Source organism: Echeneis naucrates, chromosome 18 (assembly GCF_900963305.1).
Source record: "Echeneis naucrates chromosome 18, fEcheNa1.1, whole genome shotgun sequence".
Lineage (NCBI taxonomy): Eukaryota > Metazoa > Chordata > Actinopteri > Carangiformes > Echeneidae > Echeneis > Echeneis naucrates.
Window position 1 is genome coordinate 13,036,836 of NC_042528.1, and position 20,294 is coordinate 13,057,129.

At 39.5% G+C, this 20,294-nt stretch overlaps 2 protein-coding genes across 4 annotated transcripts in view; one reads left to right on the plus strand and one right to left on the minus strand.

Annotated features, from left to right (window-relative positions):
- Window positions 1-419: 419 nt before the first annotated feature.
- On the plus strand, window positions 420-15,971 carry tspan5a (tetraspanin 5a). 2 transcript variants are annotated; one of them, XM_029526662.1, is made up of 10 exons: window positions 420-775; window positions 4,940-4,990; window positions 8,037-8,183; window positions 8,276-8,446; window positions 8,848-8,973; window positions 9,671-9,718; window positions 10,481-10,597; window positions 10,696-10,757; window positions 13,041-13,081; window positions 13,178-15,971. In XM_029526662.1, exons 1-9 carry the CDS (start codon window positions 695-697, stop codon window positions 13,051-13,053), a joined length of 816 nt encoding a protein of 271 aa, XP_029382522.1. In that variant the 5' UTR covers window positions 420-694; the 3' UTR covers window positions 13,054-13,081; window positions 13,178-15,971. The 2 variants fall into 2 exon arrangements, with proteins under 2 accessions (XP_029382522.1, XP_029382521.1); XM_029526661.1 differs by lacking the exons at window positions 13,041-13,081; window positions 13,178-15,971 and adding an exon at window positions 11,744-13,004.
- A 1,040-nt stretch (window positions 15,972-17,011) lies between these two features.
- rap1gds1 (RAP1, GTP-GDP dissociation stimulator 1) overlaps window positions 17,012-20,294 on the minus strand; it is a 29,093-nt gene continuing 25,810 nt past the window's right edge. For both annotated transcript variants that reach the window (XM_029526281.1, XM_029526280.1), the window contains one exon: window positions 17,012-19,316. In XM_029526281.1, the coding sequence (XP_029382141.1) occupies window positions 19,189-19,316 (128 nt within the window). In that variant the 3' untranslated portion in view covers window positions 17,012-19,188. The remainder of the gene's footprint in view (window positions 19,317-20,294) is intronic.

Sequence of the window (20,294 nt, forward strand, 5' to 3'; positions counted from 1 at the left end):
ATTGGCATTATTTCAATGTAATGGTAAAGCCCTGGTTATTGTATTATTATCAGTATCTTCATCAGGGTAGCAGATACTATAGACACCAATGCAGTTTTACTAGCAGTAGATTCAGATAAGTACCAGATATAGAGAAGCAGCAGAGGCACAGCACAGAAGCTCAATGGTCAAAAAACATGTTTTAACCACATAATAAATAAATAAATAAAATCTATATATCTAAGTTTACACGTGTAGAGAGAAATAATAATAATTCAAACGTATGGTAAAAGCTTTTAGCTTATATTTACTAATAGACATGTCTATATTATGTCAGTTTAATCACAGGAAGTGGACCAAACTTCCTGAAATGCGATTGGTCACAGTCTCAGTCTTTTAACTGTCTTTGCAGCCAATCGTTATCAAGTAGCCGCTGTAACAGTACCGCCTCACTTCAGCGCAGCTCTGTCAGAAAGCTGCGGGGAACAATTTATTGTGCGGTGTTTTGAGTGTATGGTACTTGTATTCCGCGAGCGAGCGCGTGCTGGACTCCTGTCAACATGGCGCCGGCCGGACTGTGAGGAGGCTGGTTGAACATTTGAAGCGGGACAAAAGAGATGCGACCCCGCATCGCTGAACCTGTTCCCTCCCGCACACAAAGCCTGTGAAGCAGGCCGTTTTTCTCCGGGAACCTCTGTGCTGACGATGCCCAAACATGTCGGGGAATCATTACAAAGGACACGAAGTCAGCTGCTGCATCAAATACTTCATTTTTGGCTTCAACATCTTGTTCTGGGTAAGAGCTGCCTTTATTTTTTTCCCCCTTTGTTCTATGGCTCTCTCGGTTGTTGCCATGGCCGCCGGCCAATAGGGAGGAAGGCCCGAGTCACCATGACGTCTTCCCCCGCTTCGTTATCTCACACTCAGATCCCTGCTGCATTCATCTGCTCTCTGCTTGGACCAGGACACCAAACTGGGGAGAAAAGAAGCTGCAACCCTGTCCAAACAGAGAGACAGACAGAGACAGCAACAGAGAGCGAGAGAGTTAATCGGCTTTCTGTAGTAAACTAATGTGAGCTCAAGCTGTAGGCTTAACACTGAGGCCGCACACTGACTGCCCGCTGTCCACTGAGGCTACAGACTGACTGTCCACTGTCCATGGGTCTACACACTGACTGTCCACTGTCCATGGGTCTACACACTGACTGTCCACTGCCGCTAGACTGACTGTCCACTGTCCATTTGTCTACACACTGACTGTCCACTGAGGCTACAGACTGGCTGTCCATTGGTCTACACACTGACTGTCCACTGTCCACTGAGGCTACAGACTGACTGTCCATTGAGGCTATACACTGACTGTCCACTGTCAACTGAAGCTACACACTGACTGTCCACTGTCCACTGAGGCTACAGACTGGCTGTCCACTGTCAACTGAAGCTACACACTGACTGTCCACTGTCCACTGAGGCTACAGACTGGCTGTCCACTTACCACTGGTCTACACACTGACTGTCCACTGTCCACTGAGGCTACAGACTGACTGTCCACTGTCCATTGGTCTACACACTGACTGTCCACTGCGGCTAGACTGACTGTCTACTGTCCTTTTGTCTACACAATGACTGTCCACTAAGGCTACAGACTGACTTTCCACTGTTCTACACACTGACTGTCCACTGTCCTACACGCTGACTGTCCACTGAGGCTACAGACTGACTGTCCATTGAGGCTATACACTGACTGTCCACTGTCAACTGAAGCTACACACTGACTGTCCACTGTCCACTGGTCTACACACTGACTGTCCACTGTCCACTGAGGCTACAGACAGACAATCCACTGTCCTACACACTGACTGTCCACTGAGGCTACAGACTGACTGTCCACTATCCTACACGCTGACTGTCTAATGTCCACTGAGGCTACAGACTGACTGTCCACTTACCACTGGATTACACACTGACTGTTCACTGTCCACTGAGGCTACAGACTGACTGTCCATTGTCCACTCTCCACTGAGGCTACAGACTGACTGTCCACTGTCCATTGAGGCTACACACTAACTGTCCACTGTCAACTGAGGCTACAGACTGACAGTTCACTGTACTATACATACACCTGAGGCCCTATGGTCAAAGGTGACATCATTCATGTCAAGGCAGAAAGATGTTTGAATCGTCTGCATGTGAATTAGAATGTCATGCAGTTTATTTTTTATTACCAATTAAGTGAAGGATATATATTGTCAAATGTCAGAAACTAGTGAAATGTCTCAATAAGTCAATTCACTGCTGATATTGAATCACTTTAAACACATTGTTTGCTTAGTTTTCTACTCTAGGCATGAGAAAGTCAATTGTTAATTAATGAATTCATTAATTATTCGACTATCAGAATTAATGCATTTTCTCCCCAGTGATTAATCATAAGGCCACCAATTGTCTGAGACATTAATATTTGCACAAGATGGAGGGACAGGAGTTAAAATCAGATATTGTGTAACACTTATACTTGAAATTCAAAGCGACAATTTCAGTCTCTTAGTGTTCCCTCTATCAAACTCTCTTTGTTGTTGTTTTTACTGCTGACCTTTAGAACATCAGGATTTTCCACCTTAGCTGTTTAGTTTTTTTCATTAAATTAATTGTGGAGATGTTACAAACATTTTACTGGCAGTGTCAGATATGTGTGTGACCCTGTCTTTAAATCAATTGGAAGTGTGAAAGATTAATAATAGTAATACATGATTTATATGTCGCTCAAAGACGATCGCAGGAGGCAATCAATAAAACAATACAAGTAAAAACAAGATTAATAAAAAATACAACAATAACCACAATCAGTGAAAGATAAAAACAAACCAAAGAAAACAACATTGTCATCACATTTCCAATAAGATTAGTTTTGACAATATATAGCATTAATTAATGAGTCAATCCGTAGAATATTGATGTTATGACTGCAATAAATGATGAAAATTCTATTTTAGTCATGTTATATACGATACAAATATTAATTAAAAAACACAGCATAGCAAAAGAATCCCTTATATGGTATTTTTTTAGTGCATAGACTCTTACAATAGCATCACATTTGAAAAACATTTTTGCCCATTATTTTCATCATCAATTGATCTAGTGATTATTTTATTTGTTAATTCATTTATTTATTAATTTATCTACCGCTTATCCTTTTCCGGGTGGTGGGATTGCTGGGACCAATCCCAGCTCACATCAGGTGAGGATGGTGGACACCCTGGTCAGGTCTCCGGTCCGTCACAGGGCCAACACACAGAGACAGACAGAGAGAAACAACCACTCACACTCATACTCAGACCTACTGACAATTTAGAGTTACCAATCAAACTAAACATGCATGTCTTTGGACAGTGGCAGGAAACCGGTGTACCCGTACAAACCCCCCCCCCCGTAATAAATACAGTAAATGACAGCTAGTGTAACATGGACAAATTAAATTTTAAAGGTGGTTTGTTATTTAGTTATGTCTTTTATTACAAGCTGCAGTTCATGGCAGTTTACTTTTATTTTTTCAAAAAAGGTTGAGGTTTGTACTAATTACATTGTGTGAAATAACTCTGAAAACAAAATATGTGTATGTATGTCGTGTTCTTTTTTTTGGGGGGGGGGGGTTTCTTATGTACCAAAGGGGGGCCCAGCAGAGAAAGTTTGGGAACCATTGCATTAATGTGGTTTTTAAAAAAAAGGTAAAAAGGGTTAACAGTGGCCTTTTTATTGATTGCGATTAACACGTTAACATTGACAGACCTAATCTCTATCCAAAGAGAGTTGACTCAAAAGTGACTGGACTTGGTTCAGTATCCTTGAAGATGTTTTGCCTCTCATCCAAAGGGCTTCCTCAGTTTGTGCCTTCTGAGTAGGGAAAGCTAGTCTGACTGACTGGTGATGAAACGTAGATACATAGCCTCAGATGAGTCATTAGCCACACTATTGAAAGTCAATGCCTCATTAGAGCTACATGTAGGGAACAACTGTCATTTGAGTGGTTCGTTTCAGCTGAGAGTTGTGGAGGACTGTTGTTTCTGGAGGCTAAGTATTTGAGTCTCCTGGGTATAGCTGAAAGGACAGCATTTTAAGTGGGAAATAGGTGGTGTTGCAGACCTCCTCCTTTGTTGAGGGATTTGTCGCTAAACCCATTTTGACATAAATGGCTTCTTTGACACCTCTTTCAAAACATCTATCTTTCCTGTCCAAAATATGTACATTACTGTCTTCAAAAAAGTGTGACTTTTCCTTTAAATGTAGATAGACCACTGAATCTAGTCTGGAGGAGTTTGGGCTTTTGTGTTGTGCCTGTGCAATTTTCACAAAGGTCAAAGTGCGGTAGCCGGAGGTTTTGAGAGCTTCCCTCAAGCGTTTGTTGTCCACATATCTGAACCAGTGGTTTGGGGATGTTCCTCTGAAGGAGGTCAGGCCCCTGTGTTCTGCCTCTTCCCACATATAAGTTTGCCAAAGTAGAAGATACTGGGGACCCCTTAGCACAACAAGCTCTAACATACCATTGATATTCAATATCGTGGACGATATCTGTCACTATATATGTGAGTTTCATTACCAGCCGCTCAGACTAGCTTTCCCCAGTCAGAAAGCACAAACTGAGGAAACCCCTTGGATAAGAGGTGAAAAGTCCAGTCGCTCTTGACAGAGCTCTTATTTGATAACTATGACCTGGATGAATAACAACCTTCACAGACACACGCTGTATATATAAACAGAAAGAGCTCAGTTTGTAGTATTGTGTATATACTGTACAATAGTGAGACATGCATAAATGCTGCTAGCAGATAAACACAGAGAAGTCACATCATGAGGTCACAGTTTGCATATTGTCTTGTAACAACATTGTGACAGACTGATTTTATGTCACTCTGCATCAAGACACATTCACAATATGATGTGACTGTAATATTTTTTGCAGCTGTTGGGAATGGCCTTAGTTGGAATTGGACTGTGGGCATGGAGTGAGAAGGTGAGTACAGTTTCCAATACAGTATTGTCATATAAATAAAGTCAGGTGTATGTATTTATTCTGTTGGTCAGACAAAGGAAAAACTTTCTAAGGCAATAGCAAAAGATGCAAATGTGAAATTAATTTCTGTGGAAAATATCATGAGTTCCAGCCCTAATTGTTGTGTATGAGCAGCAACGTTTTCCACCAATGTGCTTATATTAATAAGAAAAAGTTTGCCATATGATGAAGGTATTTTACAAATCTGAATAAAATACCCCAAGATTTTTTAATATTTTTATGTTTTTAATATTCATATTTTCTTCAATACACAATTCCCATTTAATACTAATTTTATGGGCACCATATTTATATCTCCCTTTCCAAATTAAAGCTGCATTTAAGCCTGTAACAATTATTTCATAATTGTCTAACCGCGATTTTTTTTTGACGTAATCGTGGTTTCTTTTTTTTTTACCGCAATTTTTGTGTGTGGGTTATTTTCATTAGATGGGTCAAAGCATTGTAACACTTTTGTTTGCATCCATCAAACATGTTTCCAGTGTCCGTGTGTATCCTGCAGCGCAACAGAAAAGTCTCTGTCCCATCAGAGGATGTCTCATACGCATGGATTTACAGTTGGGAAGTCAAATCGGCTTACTAACGTTAACAATCCAAAGAGAATTGGGTAGTTTCGTAAGATGCATTGTTCAAAAATTTCCAGAACATTAAGCTGGTATGCGTTTGGTTTTCACTGGAGTTTTTATTTAGTGTTGGTAATAAAGAAAGAAAGAAAAACTGTCGCCTGACCCTGTGTTGCTGGTCATGTCATAATGTAGGGCAGGGGTGTCAAACTCAAATTCACAGTGGGCCATAATTAAAAACTGGGACGAAGTCGTGGGGCAAACTCAATATTTATTGAAAAATGACCTGCAACTGTGCATCTTTTCCCTTCACTCCAGATATGTAATGTTGAACCTTTTCATATCGAAACAACTTTTTGCGTAATCATTGAATCTGGAACAACCAAAGCTTAATATTATTAACACATGAGAAAATAAATTTGAAATTACACACATCAGTTGTATTCATTTCTTATTATGTCTCTCTCCATCTGTAGCCTTTCAAGTTCCTAATTAATGTAAATCTTTTTTAATAGGCCAAAAACAAAACAACCAAAAATAATAATTATTTCCTTAAATGAAAGTGCAATCTTTCAACTATTAACAGTCCATGCCTTGGAGTAGAAAAAGTGCATCAAGACAACATGGCAACATGGCGGGTGAGATACGTTTGTCCAATGTGCCTGGTAGAATAGATGATTTTCTGACTGATTGTCAGCAGAAAATTGTGTTCATACATTCTGGGATTTTTAGTATTTGCAGTGTATGTGCTATATATGGGCGGACCAGTTCTAATACATATTTGGTATGATCTCTCGGGCCAAATATAATTACACAGAGGGCCAGATTTGGCCTGCAGGCCTGAGTGTGACACCCGTGATGTAGGGAGTCTGCAAGCCCAACTGGTTTCAGCTAAATTATGATTTGACAGTCGGTTATTTGGGGAGGGACTAGACTGCCATTCAGCTTTCAGCTATAGCATCATTTTGACACTGAATTTGGAAAACAAGAAACGAGGTGGAGACTGTTTCTAAACTTAGTAAAACCTATACATTGTGGGATAATCTTGGTTTCAAGCCAAATCAGAGGGGAGAGCCTACAAACCTGGAAGAGGTGGCTATGCTGCCTATGTAAGAAAACAGTCATGGTAAAAATGCTAGTACAACCAAAAATCACCATCCCTTACAGCTTACACAATTAAACAAATCAATCAGTGTCCCTGCATCAGTGGATGGCCCCTCCCGGCAGCTGTGCATAGCGGAGTCATTCAGCTGGGAGATTAAATATAAACGTGACAGCGAATGCCCAGTCCAGTGAGGTCCAGCCCCAAGCCAGAGAAACTTAACATGCTTGTGTTTCTGGTCTGCAATCTGCCCAACAAATATCCTTTTTTTTTTTTTTTTTTTAAATCACCGACAACGCCCATACCCTTTTTTTGTTTATCATTATAATTTAAACTTTTGGTTGTTGGCACTTCATATACCATATACATCATATCAAGTGAAACGACAAGTGAGATACAGTTGGCAAAAAATGCAAGTCATGATGATGGTGGTGGTGATGACTATTTTGACACACAGTTTTACAAATAGTGATGACTATCGGACTTGGATAATGAAAAATGTTACCAAAAGAGACAATTATATCCGAGACAATTAATTGTGTAGCAACATTTGGAATTGTTATAGCTCTATGTGCATTAACTAATATTTTATATGGACAAATCATCAATCATCATCAATGTCAATTAAAGGTCACAGATCAACTCATATCTAGGAATAGGTTTCTTTCAGGAGTTGTGAAAGAGACCAAACAAATACCTCCAAGAGAAAGCACTTTGCAACAGTGGCAAGGAAGAACTTCCGCTAAAAGGCAGAAACCTCTGGTGAAGCATGCTCAGGGAGGACAGTCCTCTGCCTCAACTGTTTGGGTTGAGAGACAGTGAAAGAGACACATTGCATGAACACGAGCATGAAGGAGAGAGAACAAGAGGAAGTGGCCAGAAGATGCCATAAAAATACAAACAAAACATAGATAAATAGCAATTAGTAGTACAGGTAAATACTGATTGAAGCCTGGTATCACTAAATGTGCACTAGTAATTGTTAGCAGTAGGGGAAATCTGGTTTTGGAAATGATTAGTAGTGTGTAATGAAAGCTAAAGGTAATTATTGATAATAATTATTATTGTCCCCCAGAGTTCATTCCAGCTCTATCTTGTTGTGCGTAAGTGCTTGCTCATTGGGGATCTGCAAGAGTTTGGTCTAGACCTGCTCTATATGTAAAGTGCCTTGATGTAACATTGTTATGATTTGGCGTTATACAAATAAATCTGATTTGATTTGATTTGTTTCATGTCGCTATGACCCAACTTGCAAACATGTGACAGAAACACGGCTGCCCGCCTCACACTGATTGTGTTGTGCACTCCCTTCCTGCTCCAGGGGGTCCTGTCCAATATCTCATCCATCACAGACCTGGGGGGTCTGGACCCAGTCTGGCTCTTCATGGTGGTTGGGGGGGTCATGTTCATTCTGGGCTTTGCCGGCTGCATTGGAGCACTGAGGGAAAACACCTTTCTGCTGAAGTTTGTATGTTCCACATTAAGAACATCTTCCAACAAAGAATAGTCCAAAAAATAATAGTTTTCTGAATTGTTTGTGCTTTCCTTTGACTGTTTTAGTTCTCTGTGTTTTTGGGGATCATCTTTTTCCTTGAGCTTACAACGGGAGTCCTGGCGTTTGTCTTTAAAGACTGGATTAAAGATCAGCTCAATCTTTTCATCAACAATAACATCAGGGCATACCGGGATGACATTGATCTACAAAACCTCATCGACTTCACTCAAGAATATGTACGGCTGAAAGACAGTCCAAATACCTAAACTAATTGTGGTGCTTAGAAATATTAGTTGAACAAATAGGAAGGATTTTTTTTTTTTTTTAAGTTCCAGAAAAAAAATCTAGTAAGTGCACCTTTAGTTAGCATTTTAAAATTGTCCATAACAATGAGTAACTAATCACAACATTATTTATATTAATGATGATGTAAACATTTTGGTAGTTGATTAGGATAACTTATAAACATGTAAAAGAAATTTGTATTTCAATATAATGTTTCGCAGAGAAATTTAAGTTTCAACACAGAGTGAATTTAAAGTCTGACTGAAGTTATTTGCATGCGAGAGGGTGCAACATCTTTGTCTGTAACCACTATTGCAGTCCTGATCAGGTTTTGTCCTCTGCCTGAATTCAGTGGGAGTGCTGTGGTGCATTTGGAGCAGACGACTGGAACCTGAATATCTACTTTAACTGCACTGATGGAAATCCCAGTCGAGAAAAGTGTGGTGTTCCTTTCTCCTGCTGCACCAAGGACCCTGCAGTACGTCTTCACACGTGATCACATGTACACCTCAATAAGTGTCACAAATAGAAACAGATGCCCTAGCAAAATACTGCAACACTGTAAAACACAGGGGAGAACACTGATGCTGGCTTCCTTCTTGCACCAAGCGGCTGCTATTGAATTTAAGTACTTGTGTGCCGTAGGGTATTTAAACCAAAGTTCAGTCAAACTGCCGAAGGATAGACCAAACATCAAGCAAAATCCTGATCAGGCCTCTTAAGGTTCCTGTTCCTCCACAATTAATTCTTGAAAGGCAAGTTAATTAGGCTGACTCCTCAGTTATGCTGTGCGTAGTCCTAATTAGCAATAGCCACACATTTACATCATTGCAACACTGAAGCTATTAGCGGTGCCCCAGTTTCACAGACCAAACCCTGGGACAGGTTGGACCATGAAGGAAACATCCGCTGAATCCTTGGTTACTCTAGAAATGAACGATGCATTATTTTTTTTTTGTAAGATTTTTATGAATGCTTGAAATTAGACAACTTATTTGGTGCTTTTGTTATTCAAGCAGCCCTAAAGGGATGCAGCTAGTGTACCTGCTAGCCTTGAATAATCAGGGTAGCTAAGTTTTGTGTTAGACTCAATCCCAGTATACATCCATGTTCCATAGATAATCAGCTGCTGGCATCAACATTTGTACGACACCATTTACTCTCTCTGTTTCTAGGAAGATGTAATAAACACTCAGTGTGGATATGACATTCGAGCTAAATCGGTAAGTGACATGATTACATTTTGCTTGTTTTGATTCTTCCAAAATGCTAATAGTCAGCATTTATGCTAATGTTCACTGTTTGTCAGATTAAAATCTCCGAAATGGGTTAGAGTTGAACAAAAACCTAGCATCAAAAAAACGTAGTACTCTGCAGTTAAATATTCTGCCATGCATTTGCATCCTTTTTCCAGTCCAATTCCATCAACTCAACTTCATCCGTTGAGATTCAATGGCTCCCAGAGCCACTGGAATAAAAGGGGCTCATCCTTTAAGGCTGTGGAGGGATTACACTTGTTATGCTGCAACTGCTTAAGAGGGGGAGCTTTACACACCGGTTCAGATAATTTGGATACATTTCCAAGTAGAATGCAACAAATTCTGCAGAAATCGCTGTTTCAAAAGTCAGCTTGGAAACAATGGAAACCAGAATATGAGCAGACCTTAGGTCAGCTCCACAGAGACTGAAAATCTGAACCATCAGACTGCTCTGGGTTCATGCTATGTCAGGATTCAGCAGTGATATAAAGCCTGTGTGTGTAAGTCAGCCTCTGCAGAGAATGGTGAGTAATGCTGGGAAATTATGAGAGGAATTTCCCTGCTCTTAGGAAACCGAGGAGGATGTTTCTAAAATAGGAATCTCCTAATATCATTTCATAGAATTTAAGATCAGTTTTCATAAAATGGAAGCATGATTTTTGAAATCTGTATTGTGAGAGCACTCAGTGAGGCTGTGAAGACGACGAGGCAATTGTGTTCATACAGGACTCGGAACAGAAGGACTACATCAATGTCAAAGGCTGCGTTCCACAGTTTGAGAAGTGGCTGCAAGACAACCTCACCTTGGTGGCCGGGATCTTCATAGGAGTTGCACTACTGCAGGTCAGTTTTGTTTTATGTATGTGTGTCACCTACACAAAAAAACATTGCTTAATATATTCTCTTTGAAATATGTATTTTTTATTTTTTCCCATCTGCAGATTTTTGGGATTTGTTTGGCCCAAAACTTAGTGAGTGACATCGAAGCTGTGCGGGCGAGCTGGTGAGAAACTGATCTTCACTTCTGCCTCTCATGTTTTCACATTTTTATCTTTACAATCATTTCCTTTGGTTTGCACCCATCTCTTTTTTATGTTCCATTTCACATTTCAGCTCTTTACAGCTCCTTTAGTCATAGTAAGAATCCTGGAAACGTTGTTTTTGAGATATTTCGATTTTAGAAGAAAGTATGTATTTCAAATATATATGTAAAAAAACAATTGGAAACCTATGGTACAGTGAAATATACATGCTTTCTGTGCTTCACTGGATAATGTAACAGCATCACTTATGATTTAATCCTTAACCTTAAAAGTCACCAGAACTGTCTAAAAATACTTTAAAAATGGCAAACACTTCAAAAATTATTTTATATACATTGGCTATCACAAGATGCAAGGGCTGGTGAGTGATTTAAAACTAGCTGTTTTACTATGTTTTACTATTGCTGCATAGCTAACATTAGCATTTGCAGCTGTTTACTCACCCATCTGTAGAAATGCTCGGAGTTCAGCATCAAAGTTAATTTCTTTCCAGAACTGAATAGAAGGCATTGAGTTCTTATTCATGTTTTTTAGGTATTTGTTTGACAAGATAATATGTGGACCCAAGTTACTTTTATCTTGAACACATTATCTTCTTTGCAGAATAGCCATCTCTTGTGTGCACCAGTTTATCTTGTTTTCCAAAAATCCCCATATCTAGTTAAATCCCAATGAATAATCTTAATGTGTGCAGGTGTTCATTGTACTGTTTGCAATTGTTCAAACAGTTCATTGCAGTTTAGATCCCCAGGCTGTAGGTGCCATAGCAGTTGTGACAAAAAGCTCAGCCTCTTTAGCTTTTCATCAAATGTGTTTCTTTAAAAAAAAAAAGAAAAAACAAAAACATGTTTGAACTGAGCAGTAGCTCCACAGCAGCCCGAGCAACTGCTAACATAATACCAACACTCACCTCAAACCTCATTCTTCCTCCTCCATGCTTCGTCAGGGTGCCCCCCCCTCTGTCCATGCGTCGACTCCCACCACACTCCAGCAAGAAAGCATCGGCTTACTACTCATGAGACACACACACACACACACTGTATGTGTGTTTGTAGCCGGTGGGTGTGATGGATCCATTTGGTGCTTTGCTGTGTCTTGAGCGTTGCTGTGATTGGATGGATGATCTGTTAGTGTTGTGTTGTGTTGTGTTCTATTTGAGATCCAAGTCTGGAAACATAGAGCTGTTCACTCTGCCTTTTCAGTGTGGTATGGAGGCTAGAGACTTTGAAAGTGTGATGAAATAATTCCAAAAACTGAAAACTTGTCTGACTGAAGAGTTAGAAATTTGCTTGACAGGCTGATGATGTGGCCCATTTGTAAAAGCTGAATTTCCTTTACATGACATTTACCTAGTTGTGGTAGGTAAATGTAGCCAATCACTGTCGACCATGACTTGCACCCAAAAAAAAAATAGTGCAAAAACAAGTTAGCTCAGTTTCTGAATTAAAAGAACTGGACCCCAATGTTGAACAAAAATAGATTGTGCAGTGCAGCAATAGCTTAGCTAGCCAAGTTGGAGTAGTTTAGTATAGCCCTGCTGAGAGAGCAATGAAGTCAGAAATTTGCTAACAAAAAGTAGACGGATGTCTGTAAAAGTTGAGTTTCCTTTATTTTTTGGGGTCTTTGCAATGATTGTGGCAGTAAGGCTCAAACATTTCCAACCTGAGCGCTGCTGAACTTTTTGCTGCAGCCAATCGCTGTTGACCAATAATTACACAAAAACAACTAAATTAACTACCTGCATTCATCACAGTGGTAGAAAATCTGTGTAATTGGCCTGTTGTAACATGAACAAGAGGACATTTTTCTGACAGACTTTAGCTTTGTCAGAGAAATGCTGCCCCAAACCTGTAGCATAAGACCTCAGTGTGGCTGCATGTCACTTATTTTTCAACATGTTCTCTTGGAGTTGGGCCAGTTTGCAGTCATGTCACCTAGACAACAAGTCTCTCTTTCTCTGTGGCTTTTTCCTCTGCTACCTGCTAGCTGTCATTTTGTCTGACTGACAACTATTTTCTACTTGTGCCTTTTCCCTCTGCCTCCTAATCCCTCATCTTCTCTCTCTAGGTTAGATCCTTTGCAGAAAACTGTGTCCTAAGCCAGACCCTGAACTTCGCTGTTTCCTGCTTCCTGTCTCTGTCCTTAATTTGTTGAACCACTGGAAGCTGGAACTTTTTCATGACTAGATTTTTTTTTTTCACTGACTTTTTACTCAATCCAGTTCTTTGTCTAATCTTTTCCAGTTTCTTTACCTAATGCTGAAGCCGCATTCCACTTTTAAAAGGTAAGCCTTTTTCTCCTTATGAAACACTTTCATCAGCTTGCTAAAATATGCAGCCTGTTGTAGTATTCATTGTTTGTTGTCTTTTTTTCCCCCCAGTCTTTAAGCAGAATGTCCTTGAGCAGTGGGAAGACGTCACTGATCACCTTCACCAAGTTGTTCACTGAACCAGCACCTTTTATTAAGGCACTAATATGTGAAAAAAGATCTGTATATAACACTCTGTGACTACTGTAAAAACAAAGCAACTGGGAAGGAAGGTTAAACATGAACTCAAGCTATGATGCTCCAGTTTTGATAGCCATGTCTAGAGAGTAGGAGTTTTAATACATCTTTTTGATATTAGAGTGGTATTTTTCACTGTGGGGATAATGCCCCATTGCTAAGCCCATCACATAGGACTGACATACTAAGTGAGATGTCCTTTTTTTTTGAAGTTCAGTGCTTGTTTCACACACCTTTCCACCACTTGTCTACAGATAGAAAGTTACAGTATTTTCAAATTAAAACGTAATGGATATTTATGCCCAAGGTACTTCTTATCTAGAACAGTTGTTATTGCACTAAAAATCAATTAGAATTTCTCTCTATCAACAGGAGTGCATTGGTGATGCTAAATATTCTTCAAATGCTAACTAATCCAGTATTACAGAGGAAATGACCACTTGCTAATTGCTTCAACCGTTTAGCATAATGAGTTCCTACATATGTAATGGACTAAAAGGGCCCTCAGATCATTATGTGATGGATTTCACGGCAGAATGTCCCGTGTGCAAGAGGACATTGCACATGTAGGACTGCAGACCTGGATGTCTTTGGTAAAGACCAGAATGTTGCAAGACATAGAAGGATGGAAATAAATGTCTGGTCAGATTTTTGATCTTGTTCACTTTGTCTTGAGTGAGCTGCTTATCCTTAGACACCTCACAGCTGTTCAAACTTTGGCCTATGCTGTTAAAACAGATCTAGTAACCACATGGAGGTTGGTAGAGTTTTCTGACCAGCCTTTAGAAGATGGGGGTCAAAATCCAAAGTTCACCTGAGGCTTTAACTGGCATGACCTGGTCAAATAAATTACTGATCTTTGTCTTGGCTTTCACATGTAGTTTTAGTGCAACATCAGATTTATATACAAACATGAGGCCACGGCAAGCAAAGACACAACAAGATTAAGATTACTTAAGATTCACAACCTGTCACATGAATTTCCATCTTTGCAGATGATAAAATATGTCCCAACAAAGGTTTTCCCTTATCATTTGAATTTGATTGTTTGTCAATGAGTTCATGTTTTTGCAGGACACCCCGATGACTCAGCAGGTTGAAGTGAGGACAGGTGGAGCATTGGAACACAGACCAAGGAGCATATTTGTCTCTGATGTGGACATTTTTAAAGGATATTTTCATATAAAAAGTGGAAAATGTTCCCTGTTATTGTCTGTTTGAACAATGAAAAACCAAAATCTATTAATGCAGTCCAGGGGTAAAATCTGGAATTTCATAACAGTATTAGAGATGGGTTGTTTTTTTGTTTGTTTCTTTGTTTTTTCTTTTTCGGCTTAATGTTTTGTTTTTTTTTACTGTTTCTTTTGATGTTTTTAAGTGATTCTTTTGCAACAGAAAGTGACACTTTTGTTCTTAAAACAAGCTGCAAATTGGTATTTGGAAAATATGAATTCTGACAATTATGAGTGTTAAAATAGGTAAGGATGTTTTCAGTACCTGAAATTTATTGTACATTTTATTTGCTTTTTCAATTTCCCTTTTCACTGAACAGATGAACAAGGAGAACCGAAGCAGGTTCAGGAGGTTCTAAGAAGCTCTGTCAGCTGATAAACAGGACCTGATCATCATCCACTGCCTGTCTATATGATCACAGGACACTGATGAACCTGCCTCCTGACACTAGGACACAGAAACCCATCAATCTAAAACATCCCACACCTCTGCGCCTCTGTTAGATATTATCCACTCATTCAGCTCATCAGTGTTAACCAGCTGACATTGTCATGTAACTACCTCCTCATATTTGCTTTTCTCATGTCCAACTAAAATTTGAGTGATTTTAATCTAATGTGGAATAAAGTTGATGAAAAGAGTGGTTTAAAGTGCCAGACTGAGTGATGAAGTTATACCAATGGTCAGCTGCTGGTGTATTTATGAGTTATATTTATTACTCAGTTTAAGTACAGATGTGTTCAAAATAATAGCAGTCCCACATCACTAGCAAGATAAATTGCTGTTTTTGTTAGCATTTCAACTTCTACACTGCAAGTACGTCTTTAGAAGGGTTAGGAAATGTATAGAAAACCAACAGACCCAACAGGCATGGCGTACATGCTGCTGATTCTGTGAAACTGAATCATTTAAAAACCCTAACCCAAAGGGGCATGTTCAAAAGAATAGCAGTGCTGAGTTCATTTAGTAAGGTCACTGATTATGTGAAAAAAAGGTGTTAAACAGGTGGCCCTTATTTAAGGATCAAGGCAACTGACCCTGTATATGCATTTGTCCTAGAAAAACAGTAAAATGGGTTGTTCAAGACACTGTTCAGAAGAAGAACGTTCTTTGATTAAGAAATTAATAAAAGAGGGGAAAACCTATAAAGAAGTGCAAAAAATGATAGGCTGTTCAGCTAAAATGATATCAAATGCTTCAAAATGGCAGCCAAAACCAGAAAGGCGAGGAAGAAAAAAAAAAAAAAAGAAGACTATTCAAATGGATTGGAGAATAACCAAAATGGCAAAGGCTACGCCAATGATCAGCTCCAGGAGGATCAAAGATCTAAGATTGCCTGTGAATACTGTGACAATCAGACGTCTATGTGAAGCCAAGCTACCAGCAAGAAGCCCCCGCAAAGTTCCATTGTTTATTAAAAAAAAAAAAAAAAAAAGCGTGCTGAAGCGGTTAGAATTTGCCAAAGCACACATTGACTGGCCTAAAAAGAAATGGCGTAGTATTTTGTGGACTGATGAGAATAAGATTGTTCTTTTTGGGTCTAAGGGCCACAGACAGTTTGTCAGACATCCTGAAAACACTGAATGCAAGCCACAGTACACAGTGAAGACGGTGAAGCATGGTGGTGCAAGCGTCATGATATGGGGATGTTTCTCCTACTATGGTGTTGGTCCAATTTATCGCATACCAGAGATCATGGATCAGTTTGAGTACATCAGAATACTGGAAGAAGTCATGAAGTTGAAGTTGAACCTTCAAGTATTTTTTAGTTTATACAGTTTTATACATTTTTGAGTTTGTAAAGAAAGATGTCAACACTGCTATTTTTTTGAACATTATATTTCTTGACTTTCTTTAAAATATTTTCAAATCCAATCACTTTTTCCAATTATCTTGCTTTGAAATAGAATGTACAGTGTCCCCAATGCATTTGTGTTCATTAAAATACAATTTGACGAATTTTTACATTTACTCACCTTTTTAAAGACACTGCTATTATTATGAACATAACTGTATATATTTGAGTTGAACAGAGATGAACAGAAGCATTGGTTAAACTTGCAGATCGAACATTATTATTATTATTATCATTATTATATAATATTTGCTAGGAACAAATTTGTTTTTTGAGGTGTCTGTGACCTTTGCCCCCCCAAAAAATAGAAAGAAAAAATAAATCTCATCAGTTTATTGATGAGCTCAGCCAAGATATTTGTGATCTATTTTAATCCTTTCCCTTTAGGGGTCTCTCTGGTGAAAACCGGGTAGGACGACCAACATGAAAACATCTTGTCCCACGGTGTTATGTAGCTAATGCTACACAACACTAAGGGAAATAGGATGCAAAGCCTGTGTAGTGCCTGCTGTGTTTGAATTTAACTGTGAGTGTATGGCTTACTAACAGCTGCATTCAAAGTGAAAGGACAGACCAAGTCTTCCCTGAAAAGGAATAAAAGACAGCAGCCATCACCAGCTATCATTTTTTATTTATCTGCTGAGTTACAATCCTCCAAATGTACAACTCATGACATTTACAACAAACACTTAAGTTTATAGTATTTTACGCGGTTACTATGGATACATCTCCACTGGCATGTGTCCTTAGAAGAGCACAAATCTGATAAATAACCATTTAAACCTTTAAAAGTGTGGGACCAAACCAGGAACACACCTGGATATGTTAACAGGGTCTTGGTACAGTGTCAGACATACTGAGGTGTAGGCAGAGATCCCTTCGACTAGAAGAACCAACCATCACACTGGAAAAGAGCTGTTCTCTGTGGGGAGTGCTGCTGCTGTGGCAGTGGTTGGCAGGGGGTGGGAGGAGTTGGGGCATGATCAACAGAGCAAATAGAGTGATACAGTGACAGTTAACTGCTTTCATCAGATCCCAGACTTGTTCAGACGCCCAACTGTCCCTGCTTCTCTCACAGAGAACCTTCAGGTTCTACAAATGGATCAGGAAATTAGATCTTGGTGCCAGACTCATGTTCTTCAGCTTTCCCTTCAAAACTTACCTGCCAAAATTTCATTCAAAACAACCTGGCCCATCTAAAATGACTTTTGTATTGACCTTTTATTAAACTACAGACAAAACCTGCAGAAATCTGGTTTCATCAAGCTGTGATGCATTGACCAGACTGATGAAATATACAGTTTTTTCAACAGTTTAAAAACAGAGAGAACTGTGACGTGAGTGGAAGGAAAAAGACAGAACTCCACTGATAGTCACCTTGCACCCACCTTATATCTGACTGAGACCACTGGCACCCATCTAAGGATTTTATATTTTCAACATTCCAACTGTAACACATTTAATGGACCGCTTTGCAACTGCAACTTCAGGGAGTTGCTGATTCAAGACTGATATGCTGTACTACCGTACTGATGGAGGCTGACAAGAGCCCTTGCAAAGAGGTGACATTTAAGTTTAATAATTGTTTTTATTTCCATTGGAAAAGACAAATTTTCAGCTTCCAATGTTGACCTTCTCATCACATGAACCTGGCTTCAATCAGTCTTGGAGCTGACTTGAATTCAACTAACTTACCCACAGCCCTGATCATAACCTCCTTCTCATGCAATTCTCTTTCAGTGATACGATGGAAATGTGCAGAGCCTCTCACTTCACTGTGTAGCTCTCAGGTGTTGAGAATGGACAGAGTGCTCAAACTACTGAGGAATTAAAAAATAAAAAAAGAATCTGAATAAAATCTGTAGATCCAGGTGCAAAAACTAGACTGATGGTGTCCGGAGGAGAGGGCAGGCTGTACTTTGGAGTATGCGAGCAGTAGAGAGGTAAAAATGAACACTGGCACACCTTCAACAGGACTAAAACATGCACAGTTTCTAGTCAATTTAAACTTGAGCTACATGGGACACAACTGGGCACATCATAGATGGCGGCTTCTTCTTAAAAATGAAAGAAAATCACAACAGGAAGTTTTGTTTTTTGTTCTTTTGTGCACACTTTCACTGGTGAGTTATTGGCGAATGGGATCACAGCTATGGTCGTAAAAGAGTGTGGTCTCTTAATCTATTGCGTTACGCTGTTTATGGCGCCTCAGCTCCTGTTGGAGATACTTGTAGCAGAAGATGCATGCACAAGTAGAATAGGGGGACTAGGGATAGACTGATGACTCAAGAAAAAGAAAGATACCAACAGGTCAGGGGTGTTGACCTCTAGACAAAGGACTTGAGCATTAAGGAGAGTCTATAAAGCCTCACGTTGCCTGAAGGACCTGGTAACCCACCTAAATAAATCAAATTTGTATGGCTTTCAGAGGAGAGTTGTGTCCCATGGTGGTCTAAAAACTGTTTCAGAGGCCTTCCCACCCTAACAGGTTATTTAACTCTTGGTGATTTCTTGGGTGATTCAAAATGAAAGTTCTATTCGGTAAAGCTCAGGTGATGACTTGAATAGGAGCATAAAGCCACATCAGTCTAACCCTAGTGGAAGTAGGCAGGGTAGAGGTGAGGGTTGAAGGTAGAGACATAACTGGAAGTCTGGCTGGCAGTTAACGCGACATGGTACCTTGGCACATGACGATGGGGCACGGGGGAGAGCAGTCATGAGGTGTCATCGGGTGATTAGGTGGTCAGGCAGGCATTTAATTAGGTGTGTGGGGGGGGGTGGGTTTAGACACAGTCTTTTAGCTCTGGGCTGTAAGTCGCTGCTCTGTGAGCGAAGCCTGGTGAGAGACCGTCTTGTTTTCATGAGCCCTCAGTTTGGACACCACGTCGATGAACGCCAGGGTTTGGACTTCTTTGTGAAGAGGCTCTGACATGAGATACAGGAAAAGAAGCTTTGTGAATTCTCAAAATAAAGAATTAAATAAATAAAAGTCTAATAACACAGTGATGCACATCACTGGTGTGTTCCTTACAGATACTTCTGCTCATCATGCTTCAACCCACTTCCATTCAGAGTACAACTGAGATAGCGTATGAATTCCCCCAATGCTGGTTTGCGCATATTCAACACATACCTAGGAACTGTTTGCAAGCAGCAGTGTCTCATAGGACCAGTCGTGGGCCCGTCCGTGTGGGGACAACTCTGATCAAAGTTGTAATGTTAAGTGAAAAGCTTGAGTTCTAATTGACATAGGATTCTAATAGTTGTAACATCAGTAAACCTAAATTTATATTTATTCAATGTGCTAAAGTAAAGTAAAAAGTAACAATCTCCACTTAATTTAGCATTTGCTTCAAAGCAAAAACACAAAAAAAATTTTTATTTTTTATACAACTGTTAATAAATTCAGGTGTCAAGGAGTCAATGTGAAACATCTTATTCAAAAATATTAAGTTTTGTGGTTCAGACCTCCATAGCCACAGGAAAATACAAAGCAGAATGACAGTAATGTGTCGAATTGCATAATATTTCATTGATCTGAAGAATATAGAAACTGATGAACAAACTAGCTTCCAAGGAGGGCTGGTGATGGTCTCTCTCTCTCATGCTCACTCACGCACACGCGCACACAGAAATAATAAAATATAAATATATAAATATTAAAATAAATAAAACAATACTATAAGTACATCAATCACATGAAAGGTTGACACACCATGTGGTGTTAAACTATGAGGACAAATGCAGACAAATAAAGAAAAAAAAAAGAGAAAGAATTTGATGATCAAGCATTTTTTGCTGGGTCTTGTACCAAAGAATTTTCTCTTACACTTGGAGAATATAACATGGTGTCTGACTGGCAACACAATACGTAAGGAGCTAAAAATATAAAAATAACAACTC

Coding starts and splice junctions, on each gene's coding strand:
- tspan5a (XM_029526661.1), top strand. CDS start 695: ATGTCGGGGAATCATTACAAAGGACACGAAGTCAGCTGCTGCATCAAA. Junction 8,184..8,275: donor ACACCTTTCTGCTGAAGTTT/GTATGTTCCACA, acceptor TGACTGTTTTAG/TTCTCTGTGTTTTTGGGGAT. Junction 10,598..10,695: donor TAGGAGTTGCACTACTGCAG/GTCAGTTTTGTT, acceptor TCCCATCTGCAG/ATTTTTGGGATTTGTTTGGC.